The sequence below is a fragment of the Oncorhynchus keta genome, chromosome 14 (genome assembly GCF_023373465.1).
Source record: "Oncorhynchus keta strain PuntledgeMale-10-30-2019 chromosome 14, Oket_V2, whole genome shotgun sequence".
Classification (NCBI taxonomy): Eukaryota; Metazoa; Chordata; class Actinopteri; order Salmoniformes; family Salmonidae; genus Oncorhynchus; species Oncorhynchus keta.
In genome coordinates this window covers 71,109,081-71,121,617 of record NC_068434.1, presented here as the reverse complement: position 1 = coordinate 71,121,617, position 12,537 = coordinate 71,109,081, and the positions used below count along the sequence as shown (strand labels likewise).

General features: G+C 43.1%; 1 protein-coding gene and 1 pseudogene across 2 annotated transcripts; one reads left to right on the top strand and one right to left on the bottom strand.

Annotated features, from left to right (window-relative positions):
* Positions 1-1,415: 1,415 nt before the first annotated feature.
* On the bottom strand, positions 1,416-12,531 carry LOC118373582 (methenyltetrahydrofolate synthase domain-containing protein-like). Of its 2 annotated transcripts, none has more exons than XM_052462370.1 (9): positions 12,229-12,531; positions 9,466-10,336; positions 9,209-9,312; positions 5,575-5,688; positions 5,281-5,398; positions 4,201-4,287; positions 3,969-4,081; positions 3,711-3,836; positions 1,416-2,723 (listed from the first exon to the last, which is right to left on the bottom strand). In XM_052462370.1, exons 2-9 carry the CDS (start codon positions 9,491-9,493, stop codon positions 1,806-1,808), a joined length of 1,608 nt encoding a protein of 535 aa, XP_052318330.1. In that variant the 5' UTR covers positions 9,494-10,336; positions 12,229-12,531; the 3' UTR covers positions 1,416-1,805. The 2 variants fall into 2 exon arrangements, with proteins under 2 accessions (XP_052318330.1, XP_052318331.1); XM_052462371.1 differs by lacking the exon at positions 5,575-5,688 and adding an exon at positions 5,745-5,858 and having other exon boundaries at positions 12,229-12,300.
* The window catches only part of LOC118393950 (spondin-1-like), a 14,778-nt pseudogene continuing 13,240 nt past the window's right edge, over positions 11,000-12,537 (top strand).

The following is a 12,537-nucleotide window of genomic DNA, read 5'->3' as shown; positions in this document are numbered from 1 at the left end:
AACCATCAGACATGTCATGCCAGCCATAATGTTTACCTGCTGGGGTTAGACAAGATATCTTTAGCAATAAATAGCTCAGAGGTTAGCACATCCAGTATACTACAGCTAGTCCTCTTAACTCCTGCTCCCCACATACCACCCTCAGACAGACTAATTGGACGTGTCAGGCCCTCTGGTAGGCTATACCATGTGTTATGCCACAAGCTACCCACTAGCAAGAGTGCTGAAAAACAGTCCAATACTGACAAAAGACATAAACAAGGTCCTATGAGAGGCTTGGACACTTGATGAAGGGTTAACACACCAGCTCACCATCCGTCTCAGTATACTATTTTCCTAATCCGTTTTAGTATACTATTTTCCTAATCCGTTTTAGTATACTATTTTCCTAATCCGTCTCAGTATACTATTTTCCTAATCCGTCTCAGTATACTATTTTCCTAATCCGTCTCAGTATACTATTTTCCTAATCCGTTTTAGTATACTATTTTCCTAATCCGTTTTAGTATACTATTTTCCTAATCCGTCTCAGTATACTATTTTCCTAATCCGTCTCAGTATACTATTTTCCTAATCCGTTTTAGTATACTATTTTCCTAATCCGTCTCAGTATACTATTTTCCTAATCCGTTTTAGTATACTATTTTCCTAATCCGTTTTAGTATACTATTTTCCTAATCCGTTTTAGTATACTATTTTCCTAATCCGTCTCAGTATACTATTTTCCTAATCCGTTTTAGTATACTATTTTCCTAATCCGTTTTAGTATACTATTTTCCTAATCCGTTTTAGTATACTATTTTTCTAATCCGTCTTAGTATACTATTTTCCTAATCCGTCTCAGTATACTATTTTCCTAATCCGTCTCAGTATACTATTTTCCTAATCCGTCTCAGTATACTATTTTCCTAATCCGTCTCAGTATACTATTTTCCTAATCCGTCTCAGTATACTATTTTCCTAATCCGTCTCAGTATACTATTTTCCTAATCCGTCTCAGTATACTATTTTCCTAATCCGTCTCAGTATACTATTTTCCTAATCCGTCTCAGTATACTATTTTCCTAATCCGTCTCAGTATACTATTTTCCTAATCCGTCTCAGTATACTATTTTCCTAATCCGTCTCAGTATACTATTTTCCTAATCCGTCTCAGTATACTATTTTCCTAATCCGTCTCAGTATACTATTTTCCTAATCCGTCTCAGTATACTATTTTCCTAATCCGTCTTAGTATACTATTTTCCTAATCCGTTTTAGCTTTAGGTTCATATTTTCTCCAGATTGTTCGTCAGTAGGATAACTTACAATAGGAACACACAGTACTGACAGACTAGCGGTGTGTACACAGGTCATCATTTGACAGTCATAGGTTGATCAGTCCTGGGTTTTGAGTTAGAAAGAAGACAAAATGGTTAAAACTATGAACTCAAAGTATGGTTTATTTAGTACACAAAATATCCTGTGAATTCCGATGGCATTACATGTAGGGCATTAAACATTGCCCCTGCACAAAGAGACTAACAGGGAAACGTCCAACCTCTCCTTCCTTTGTGACTGACAGACAGGCCTGCCAGTGTGGATGAAACTTCTGTATAAGAACATTTCAAACGTAAATGGGGTTACGTGTTATCAATACCAACACTAAAAACCATAACGACAAACCAAACTCTGCTTAAGGCATTAAACATATTTTCACACTTCACATTGGTACAGTGAAGGTATCATCCTTCCCTTTCATGAAACACAGCCTTTTCTTTCTGCTGGCTTGGCTTCTGTACAGAGATGGACAAAGAAGCAGGCAGTTACTCGTTATGGTTGAGCTCCTGCTTGGGGGAATCTGCCTCTGGTTCACTCGTGCTCTCTCTACTTTCTCTAGCTGTATTTTTGGGGCCTGTATTTGGTCTGGGCCTCCGGTTGCTTGGACCTGGCCTCCTGCCTCCCCTCTGGCTCTTGGCCAGCTCAGCCTGCAGGTCGTGGCCGTTCAGGGAGAGCCCCTCCAGGGCGGCCAGGGCCTGGTCTGCAGCCTGGGGGTCTAAGTAGTCCAGGAAGGCCCGGTGCTGAGCACCCTGCCACGTGAGACGGATGGGGGCTGCCTCCCTCTCCCGGAGAGCAGTCTTCAGCTCACTGACACGCAGCCCGGCAGGGATGCCCCCCAGGTACACTGTGGTCACAGTCAGGGGGGCCCTGCGCTCACGGGGCTCGCCACCTTCCTCCCTGCCCTCTTGCCTGACCCCATCCCTGTCCACCTCTCTTCCCCTCCCCCTGGCCCCCTCCCGGCCTCCTCCTCTGCCTCTCCCCCTACTTCCATCTCTGCCCCCCTCACGGAAGCCCCCATTGCGGAATCCCCTGACCCTCCTACCCCCCTCTCTGCCTCCCTCCTGGCCTCCCTCCCCATCACCATCCCTACCCCCCTCTCTGTCCCCCTCCCTCCTCACTCTTGGTGGGCGTCGTCTGGGTTTCTGCTCAGTCTCCTCTCTGGACTCCCCGTTGGGGTCCCTCTCAGAGTCTTCTTGGGTGTCCCGTCTAGGCCTGCGCCTGGGCTCACGCCGGGGTCTATCACCCTCTGACCTGGGCTCTCTGTCCCTCCGGGGCTCCCTCCTGGCCCTCTCCCTGGGCTGCGGGGGAGGGTGGGTCCCCAGGGTCACGTCCTTCCCTTGCTCCTCCTCCAAGGCCCGGAGCTTCTTCAGCACAGGGATCTTCTCCAGCATCTCAGCGTTCAGCTGCAGGTATACAACAGGACAGGCTCAGGGCTGCTCAAGGTCATATCACAGCAGGGCTGCTCAAGGTCAGCAAAGGCATTGGGTTAAGGGCAGCCCAGGTCTGGGTCATGCCAAGAAGAATGGAGTTTAGTAAGTGATGGGGTATAAACAATCAAGAAAGCTGATGTTTGGTGCCTGCTCATGCTGTTTTAGGTGACCATGCAAATGTTCAGTGCATGCTAGATTGCACGACTAGACTACTCGACAAACCTCAAAGGGCACAACAACCAACACAACAGTACTCCATAACAACACATCTATGCTTACAGTACATGAATGCAGAGGAAACAGACTGACAGAGTCTTCAGGAGTGCTGATAACCTCTCTGACCATATCATCTTTATTGTGGGGGGATATTCCACTTCCCTGGTAAGCTATATAAAGACAGCTCTCTAATTTCCCAGGGCAGAGCGTGTCTGCTAAGGCTTTGATGGCGACTGCTCCTGTACAGGATATAATGTGCTATTGTTTTTACCTTGGCCCCGGTGCCCTCTCTTTAACTGGGCCTTGCACAGCCAGGCTGGCCCAGTGGAGAGGCCTTTGATGAACAGACATGGCCTTCCTGTCTACGAGGTCAGCATGGGTCCTCAGGACGGGCATGGCTGTCTTAAGGGACCCCAGAGGTAGCGTGCGTGTGTGTGTGTGTAATGGATATACTTCTACGGGAAGGTGAGCAAACAAAACTCAAGCAACACGGTTTGAGGTGCAGCCAAAAGTCACTGGAAAACTACAGAAGATGGGCGCAACTTTGGCCTCATTTTAAAAACTGTTTTCTAGCTCAAATCATTGAGGTTTCAGCCACTCAGCAACATACAGCAACTAATAGCAGTCGTATGAGTAAAACCAGCAGCTGTAGCTAGCAGCAGCAACAGTAGTTCGAACAACTGCATAGGCAATGGAATGAATCATATTGAACGACAGTAAACTGGGTGAGATTTAGTGTTGTACCTTAGTCCAGATGATGCCCTGGGGCTTGGGGCGTTGGCAGTCTGTCTTGATGACTCTGGTCGGGGTGAGGATGTAGTCCACAGTGATGTCATGACTCTCAATCAGATCCTCTGGGATGTCAACAACCTGCAGAAATACACAGACATCAAGCACAGATACACATTGCAAAATAATAGGAATCTGGAGCATGAAGCAACACTTATTCAGGGTAAGACCAAACACAGTGTGTGACTTCATGTTGTGGGATAACAGGCTAACCTGGCAGTCATGGACGATGGTAACCACCACAGTGGATTCGGTCACAGCCCCCATGCAGAGCATCATGGCATACTCCATGTCAGCAAAACCCTCTCCTTTACCTATTCGGTAACCTGAGGAGAAAGGAGAGATGAGAATAATCCTAACAGTATGGGTGTTGGTGCTGAGCCAGAACTTTCCTGGACCAGGGTAGGTGTCCACTGCCCACAGAGTTCTTTCTGCGGGCTCTCACCTTTCTCAGACACGGCCACAGAGCCAACCACCAGAAGATCCACCTGAACCTTGGAATCCAGACCCACAGGGATGCTGAACTCCTTCACTCCCTGGTGAAGAAACAAAGAAAAGGAAAAAGAAAAGGAAGACAGAAAAAGGAAGAAAGAAAGAAAAGGTGAGAACAGGTGCACAAGAAACATTGGATTCAAACATTTTACGTTTGAAACCCGACACTCCAACTAGTCTGGGAACAAAGCATTTGATCTTCTATGGTGGATTCACCAAGTTGTACAGAGTGACAGCATGTTCATGGGGATAATGAATGGGAAGTGATGAATGAAGGAGGTCAAATGAGATGTTGAATCCATGTGCGCTGGGGCTGGATGGAGAGGGATATGTTAGGCGACGTCGGGATGGGTGTTGGGGGAGAAGTAGTGTTGAGCGATTAGTGCTTTTTGAGGTTTGTTCAGTTTATTACTGCAATTTTTTATAAACATGAAATGCACTACCCATTATGTGCGTTGAATGCTGTAACAGAACACAACTACTAAAAGTCCCATGATGGTAGGGACTGCTTTTCACTTATTAACATGACTTTACTTTAATATTGCAGCTGTGTGTACTACATTTGTTTTATTTGATGACTTTATTATTAAATTCCAAGTCATCATCTCATCTCTATAGAGCTGCTGCCTATGCAGTCTGTCAAAATCATTATCTCAGCAGGTCTTCAAAGTAAATAAAGCACGAAGCAACTGCTCTCTATGTATCCCTTATTAGTCGCGCATTCTCTCTCTTACATAGCAGGCGTAAGAATCAGACCGGACAAGTAGACGCACAACGGATTATGTTTATTGTGTTTAACTATCAAGTTCTGTACTAAACTATGTAGAACTTTGGCCTGTTGGAAACTACAACGTTGCACAGTTTGGGCTGGATCTGATTTATCTCTAGAGAAACTGCAGCGCAATGAGCTCACAGAAGAAAAAAAAACAGAACAAAATTGAATTCAAATAATTGAACTGAAGTCAATTAGTTGTTTAAAAAAAACAAAAAAACATTTCATTTAATTGCTCGGCACTAGTGAGAAGGGACTGACTCGCCTGCGAGGTGGAGCACACTCTCAGTTCTTCTTTGCTTGCTCCCTCAGGCGGGACAATCTTATTGAAGAGTCCTGTGCGAAGGCGAGGGGTCGGCACCAGCAGGGTTTTCCTCGCCTGGAAGCCAGAGGCCAGAGTTTAGTAAGATAAGAGAATATAAACCATAGACAGATGAGTAAAGGGCTTCTAATACAAATAACCTAATTCCAGCACTCCATGGTTATGATCTGGTGATGAGACAACACTACTGAACCAATGGCCCAGGCTCATGGCGGCCTGTGACCCAGGGCTACCTGCAGCACGGCCAGCCTCGCCCCCTCCAGCGGCTTGTCAGGGTCCACCTTCACCTCGTCAGTCTCATTGAATACCTGCAGCTCCGACACCTTGGCGCAGGCAGTGTGGGCACCCTGGGGGCAGAGAGGGGGAGAGGGGGTAAGGAGAGAGGATGTGAGTGCACACTTACATCCAGGGTGATGTAGCGTGCCTGCTGCTGGGGTCGGTCTGGGTTCACTTTGACCGTGTGGCTGGACTTAAACTCCTGCAGGGCTGAGAGACGGTCACAGGCCGGGACCGCACCCTGACCGCATAGACAACCACATACAGCAAGACAAGCACGCATCCACACACACACAAAGGATAAGGGGTTCAAAAGCAGTGTCAAAAATAGGTTTTCTGAAAATAGAGATTTTAACCACAGGTCAAAGACAAAGGTACTATGATAGCTACTAGCTTACAATATGACATATCTAATAAGGTCTAGTTAGGCTAGCTATAGCCTGAAGAACCCAAGTTTAATTGCATAGAATTCTACTTCGGCAGAAATGAGCGTTTGGATCAGGAAAGCTTCCTCTCACCACCTCTACATACCGGTTGTCTGTGTGGTTGGTCCTTTGCAGGTAGGAATGTGAGACAAAACATCTACAGAGTAGCGTTATCACCCTGAACTTCAGTGTGCTAGTCGTCTGTATATCGTTTTTATTTTCAATACTGATGCAATTTGCACGTGGCAAAACACTTGTACAATATGGCAGAGCGTAACCAACGGCAAACACTTACAGATAATTGTGAGAAAACATGCCTTGACTGAAGGTCTGGCAAATAGGTCTGGCAGCACAACCGATTAGTAAACATACTGAAAATGTAGAAATTATGTGACTAAACTGAATAAAAAGGAACAATACTATGAAATAAAAGATAAACGATATAAAAAATGATAGTAAAAAGCTTTGGAGCACCTTAAATTACATTAAGCAAAAAGGCACACGTGGCTCCATCATTCATTGAATCAGATGGCTCATTCATTACAAAACCCACTGATATTGCCAACTACTTTTTTTTTTTTTTTTCATTGACAAGATTAGCAAACACTACACATCCAAGTATAACTGACCAAATTATGAAAGACAAGCATTGTAATTTTGAATTCGGCAAAGTGAGTGTGGAAGAGGTCAAAAAATTGTTGTCTATCAACAATGACAAGCCACGAGGTCTGACAACTTGGATGGAAAATTACTGAGGATAATAGTGGACAATATTGCCACTCCTATTTGTTATATCTTCAATCTAAGCCTACTAGAAAGTGTGTGCCCTCAGGCTTGGACAGAAGCAAAAGTCAGTAAAGCCCCCATTACTTGCTCAAATAGCTGACCAATCAGCCTTTTACCAACCCTTAGTAAACTTTGGAAAAATTGTTTGACCAGATACAATGCTATTTTACAGGAAACAATTGACAACCGACTTTCAGCCTGATTATAGGGAATTACATTCAACAAGCACAGCACTTACACAAATGACAGATGATTGGCTGAGAAGAAATGATAAAAAGATTGTGGGACTGTTTTGTTAGACTTCAGTGTAGCTTTTCACAATATCGATCAGTCTGCTGCCAGAAAAACATATGCGTATATACACTTCAGCTACTGAAATGACTGCAACACTGAAAGAGCTGTGGTTAGTTTCAGAATGGGTAGAAAGGAATTAGTTAGTCCTAAACATAAAAAAAAAACTAAAAGCATTGAATTTGGGACAAAAAAATAAATCACATCTAAACCTTGTAATGAATAATATGGAAATTGAGCAAGTTGAACTTACTAAACTGCTTGGAGTAACCCTGGATTGTATAAACTGTCATGGTCAAAACATGTTGATACAACAGTAGCTAAAATGGGGAGAAGTCTATCCATAATAAAGCTCTTCTCTGCCTTCTTAACAGCACTATCAAAAAGGCAGGTCCTACAGGACCTCATTTTGTCACACTTACGACTACTGTTCAGTCGTGTGGTCAGGTGACAATTGGCTCAGAACAGGGCAGCAAGGATGGCCCTTAAATGTACACGGAGAGCTAACATTAATAACATGCATGTCAATCTCATGGCTCAAAATAGAGAGATTGGCTTCCACACTATTTGTTTTTGTAATAAGTGTTGACAAGCTGAATGCACCAAGCTGTCTGTTTAAACTACTAGCACACAGCTCAGACACACATGCCTACCCCACAAGACATGCCACCAGGGGACTCTTCACAATCCCCATGTCCAGAACAGACTATGGGAGGCACACAGTACTACATAGAGCCATGACTACATGAAACTCTATTCCACATTAGGTAACTGATGCAAGCAGCAGAATAAGATTTTTAAAAAGATCAAAATACACCTTATGAAACAGTGGGTACTGTGAAGAGACACGCACACTACACACATACATTGTAATAATGTTGTATGTGGTACTATACATTCTGTATTTTAGGTATGTAGTGGTGTAATAATGTTATATAAAACCCTCTTAGGCCTCACCCCCCACCATATCTGAGATATCTACTGCAGCCCTCATCCTCCACATACACCTGTTCTGCCAGTCACATTCTGTTAAAAGTCCCCAAAGCACACACATCCCTGGGTCACTCCTCTTTTCAGTTCACTGCAGCTAGCGACTGGAACAAGCTGCAACAAAACCTCAATCTCTTCATTCAAAGACTCAATCATGGACACTCTTACTGACAGTTGTGGTTGCTTTGTGTGATGCATTGTCTCTACCTACTTGCCTTTTTTTTTGCTGTTGTCTGTGCCAAATAATGTTTGTACCCTGTTTCATGCTGCTACCATGATGTGTTGCTACCATGTGTTATCATAGGATGGCAGCAACACGTCTTAGGTCTCTCATTATGTAGTGTCGTCTCTCTTGTCGTGACGTGTTTTGTCCTATATTTTTTTATTTTATTATTTAAATTTATCCCAGCCGCCATCCCCGCAGGCCTTTTGCCAGGCCATCATTGTAAATAAGGATTTGTTCTTCACTGACCTGCCTAGATAAAAAAAAAACACATTTTTAAATATGATGTACTGAGTTAATGTTGTGTGTGTGATGTAAGTACCTTAATGTGTTTGGACCCCAGGAAGAGTAACTGCTGCCTTGGCAGAAGCTAATGGGGATCCCTCATAAATACAAACGCATTCGGTTGCATTCGGCTATTGTTAACATATTGTGCAAAAAGTCGGGTAAACAACACTTTTCTGTTGATACCTGATCTCAACCCCCTACAGCCAAAAGGACCAACAGCATGTACAACCGGTAACGTGTAAGTATTATTTTCTTCAACATTGTCTTGCAGAGACTACGGAGTCTTTTCTACAGCTACTTCTTTCAGACTGGTGTCATGGAGTAACCATGGTAGCAGTCTGATGTTTAGGTAAGGCTAGCTAGAGACATGTATTAGTGCTGACCAATGGCTGTGGAGAGCGCACAATGAACATTTTACAATACTTTTCAAAATGGCTATATGGGACCTTACTAGCAGCACATGCAAAATATACATTTAAACTACAGACAAACAGTTTCAAACTTGATATTTTGACAAATACTAAGAGGGTTAGCTTTAGGAATAATTCAATCAAATTGCAGTACACTGAACCTCCAGAAATGCCCTACCTTAAAATTGGGGATTCTGTTGTGCACAGGCCTTGGAAAGTTTGCAAGATTCTTAGCTTCAATGTAATCCCAAACTTTCTCTCGGATGTCCCATTTCGTGGCCCCTAAACAGAAAACAATTCACATGCTTGATGAAATGACAGTTTTGAAGAAAGGGTCATGTAAATCCCAACTTCATAACGGCAACTGCTAGGCTACCATCCATTGGCATGCGTTAGCATTAGTGACTTTTCGCTAAACACGCAGCAATCGTTTACCGGGATTAATCGTAATAGCGGCCTCCATTATCCTCTCGTCGAAGATGTAGAAAATTCTCACAAATAACTGACGATTCGTCAAACTATCACAAAGTGCCCACAGATTGATTTGCGCACGTGGGAGTTCTGTAACATTGTAGCAACAGCTGCTTGTCAGGGATGTTTTTTTCTGTATGGTAGCTCGGAAAGACCAAACCGTACACCGTCAAAAGCAAACGTGGGGTACATTCATTAAGCAGATTGTTACAAAACGTATAACGCAAGCAACCGTAACTAACGGGGAAGGACATTCCTAAATTTGTCCTAAAGAAACTATCGTTTTAGAACATTTTGCAACTGTTTGGACTAATGATTGCACATGTCGATTCTCCCTGAGAAATCGCACACTGCACACGGTGCTTGAGACATTGATTTAGCCTATCAGATAAGTGTCTAATTACAATGTTTTATTACTAAGCAGGACAATCGTCTAATCAGTCACACTTAATTATTTTATGGCTTTAATGGACATATGAACACAGCAATATAAAAATAAACTACATAAATGTTAAACAATGGCTAAATAAAATATTTAAAAAACAAAAACAACATTAAGGAAAATCTGGAGTATTAAAATGGCCAAAATATGACACTAAATAAGGAAAAGGCAAAGAAAGCTTCATATACTGTAACCTAATAGCAGACTGGAGTGGAGGGCAACAACATGGACACTCCTAGAACAACATTTGACATAGTGAACATTCTACAGTCCTTTAGGGAAGTCTTCTCTCCAGAACTGGGCTCTCTTCTTCTCTGTGACACTGCCCAGCCTGAGGTTGGCCTGGATCTGTAGTGAGTGTTGGCTAATCAAACACACTCTCCATTAGGGTTACTACAGGAACAGAGAGACAACCCATTGGCATCATGAGCTGGTGCAGTTATGAATACTTCATTTTACATAGTGTATTCAGAAAGTATTCAGACCACTTCACTTTTTCCACATTGTTACATTACAGCCTTATTCAGAATAGATTTAAGACACCAAATCCTCAATCTACACGCAATACCCCATAATGACAAAGCAAAATCAGATGTTTTCATTTTTGCAAATGTATTACAAATACAGAAATACCTTATTTTCATAAGTATTCACCCCCTTGCTATGAGACTCGAAATTTAGCTCAGGTGCATCCTTGAAATGTTTCTACAACTTTGAGTCCACCTGTGGTAAATTCAATTGATTGGATATGATTTGGAAAGGCACACACCTGTCTATATAAAAGTGTCCCACAGTTGACAGTGCATGTCAGAGCAAAAACCAAACCACGAGGTTGAAGGAATTGTCTGTAGAGCTCTGAGACGGGATTGTGTCAAGGTACAGATCGAGGGAAGGGTACCAAAACAATTCTGCAGCATTCAAGGTTTCCAAGAACACAGTGGCCTCCATTCTTAAATGGAAGAAGTTTGGAACCACCAAGACTCTGGAGCTGGCTGCCCGGCCAAACTGAGCAATCAGGGGAGAAGGACCTTTGTCAGGGAGATGACCAAGAACCCGATGGTCACTCTGACAGAGCCCCTCTGTGGATGTGGGAAAACCTTCCAGAAGGGCAACCATTTCTGCAGCACCACCAATTAGGCCTTTAATGGTATTGGCCAGACAGAAGCCACTCCTCAGTAAAAAGGCACATGACAGCCCGCTTGGAGTTTGCCAAAATGCACCTAAAAAGATTCAGAACAAAAAAAAAAAAAAAAGAGATTTTTATGGTCTGATGAAACCAAGATGGAAGTATTTGACCTGAATGCCAAGCATCACGTCTGGAGGAAACCTGGCACCGTCCCTACGGCGAAGCATGGTGGTGGCAGCATCATGCTGTGGGGATGTTCTTCAGCGGCAGGGACTGGGAGACTAGTCAGGATCGAGGGACAGACAAAAAGAGCAAAGTATGGAGAGATCCTTGATTAATACCTGCTCCAGAGCGCTCAGGACCTCAGACTGGGGTGAAGGGTCACCATGCAACAGGAAAACGACCCTAAGCACACAGCTAAGAACGCAGGAGTGGCTTCGGGACAAGTCTCTGAATGTCCTTGAGTAGCCCAGCAAGAGTCTGGACTTGAACCTGATCGAACATCTCTGGAGAAACCTGAAAATAGCTCTGCAGCAACACTCCCCATCCAACCTGACAGAGCTTGAGAGGAGCAGAGAAGAGTGGGAGAAACTCCCCAAATACAGGTGTGCCAAGATTGTATCGTCATACCCAAGAAGACTCAAGGCTGTAATCGCTGCTAAATGTGCTTCAACAAAAGGGTCTGAATACTTATGTAAATGTAATATTCCCTTTTATACAATTGCAAAAACATTTAAACCTGTTTTGCTTTGTCACTATGGGGTAGTGTGTATAGATCGATGTGGGGGGAGAACAATTTAATACATTTTATAATAAGGTTGTAACAAAATGTGAAAATAGTCAAGGTGTCTGAAAACTTTCCGAACTACTTTGACCCAATGCAATTGGTGGTTGAGCTACTATAAATGTCCTATATAGAGTAACCACTAAGTAGATCTGAAAATAATACTTGGTACACTGTAGCATTTAAAAATAATTAAAAATGGCATACAGTAGGTAGTCTTAAACTGTCCTTTGTCTAATATGAACTCTTCTGTAACTTATTTAGAAATCTATTTACTCAGAACTATTACATGACAGAAATCTGGTTCTTGTTACATGTATGTGTTGAAGCTTCTCCAACTAAATACACAGAGCGAGAGAACAAGGGATTTCTCACTCTTTTCTGGCAAAGTCGTCCAGTATTTCATCATGGTCCTGCTAAGCTGTCGTTCCTCCTCTGTCGTGTTATCTATGAGTGGAAAACTTTTTTTAGTTCTGTTTCCAAGAAAAGCTGCTGAGATAGTCAGGCTCAGCAGAATAAGCTTGTCCAAATATAATCTTCCTCAGTCTTTTGTCACATCACAGTATTAACATCTGACTTATTTCACAGTAACTTGTTACTCGTGTTATTGTTATGAACAGTTCCCCCCAGAAGCTGATGTAAAAACAAGGTTTTCAAATATATTTAGCCTACAATTTCTATATA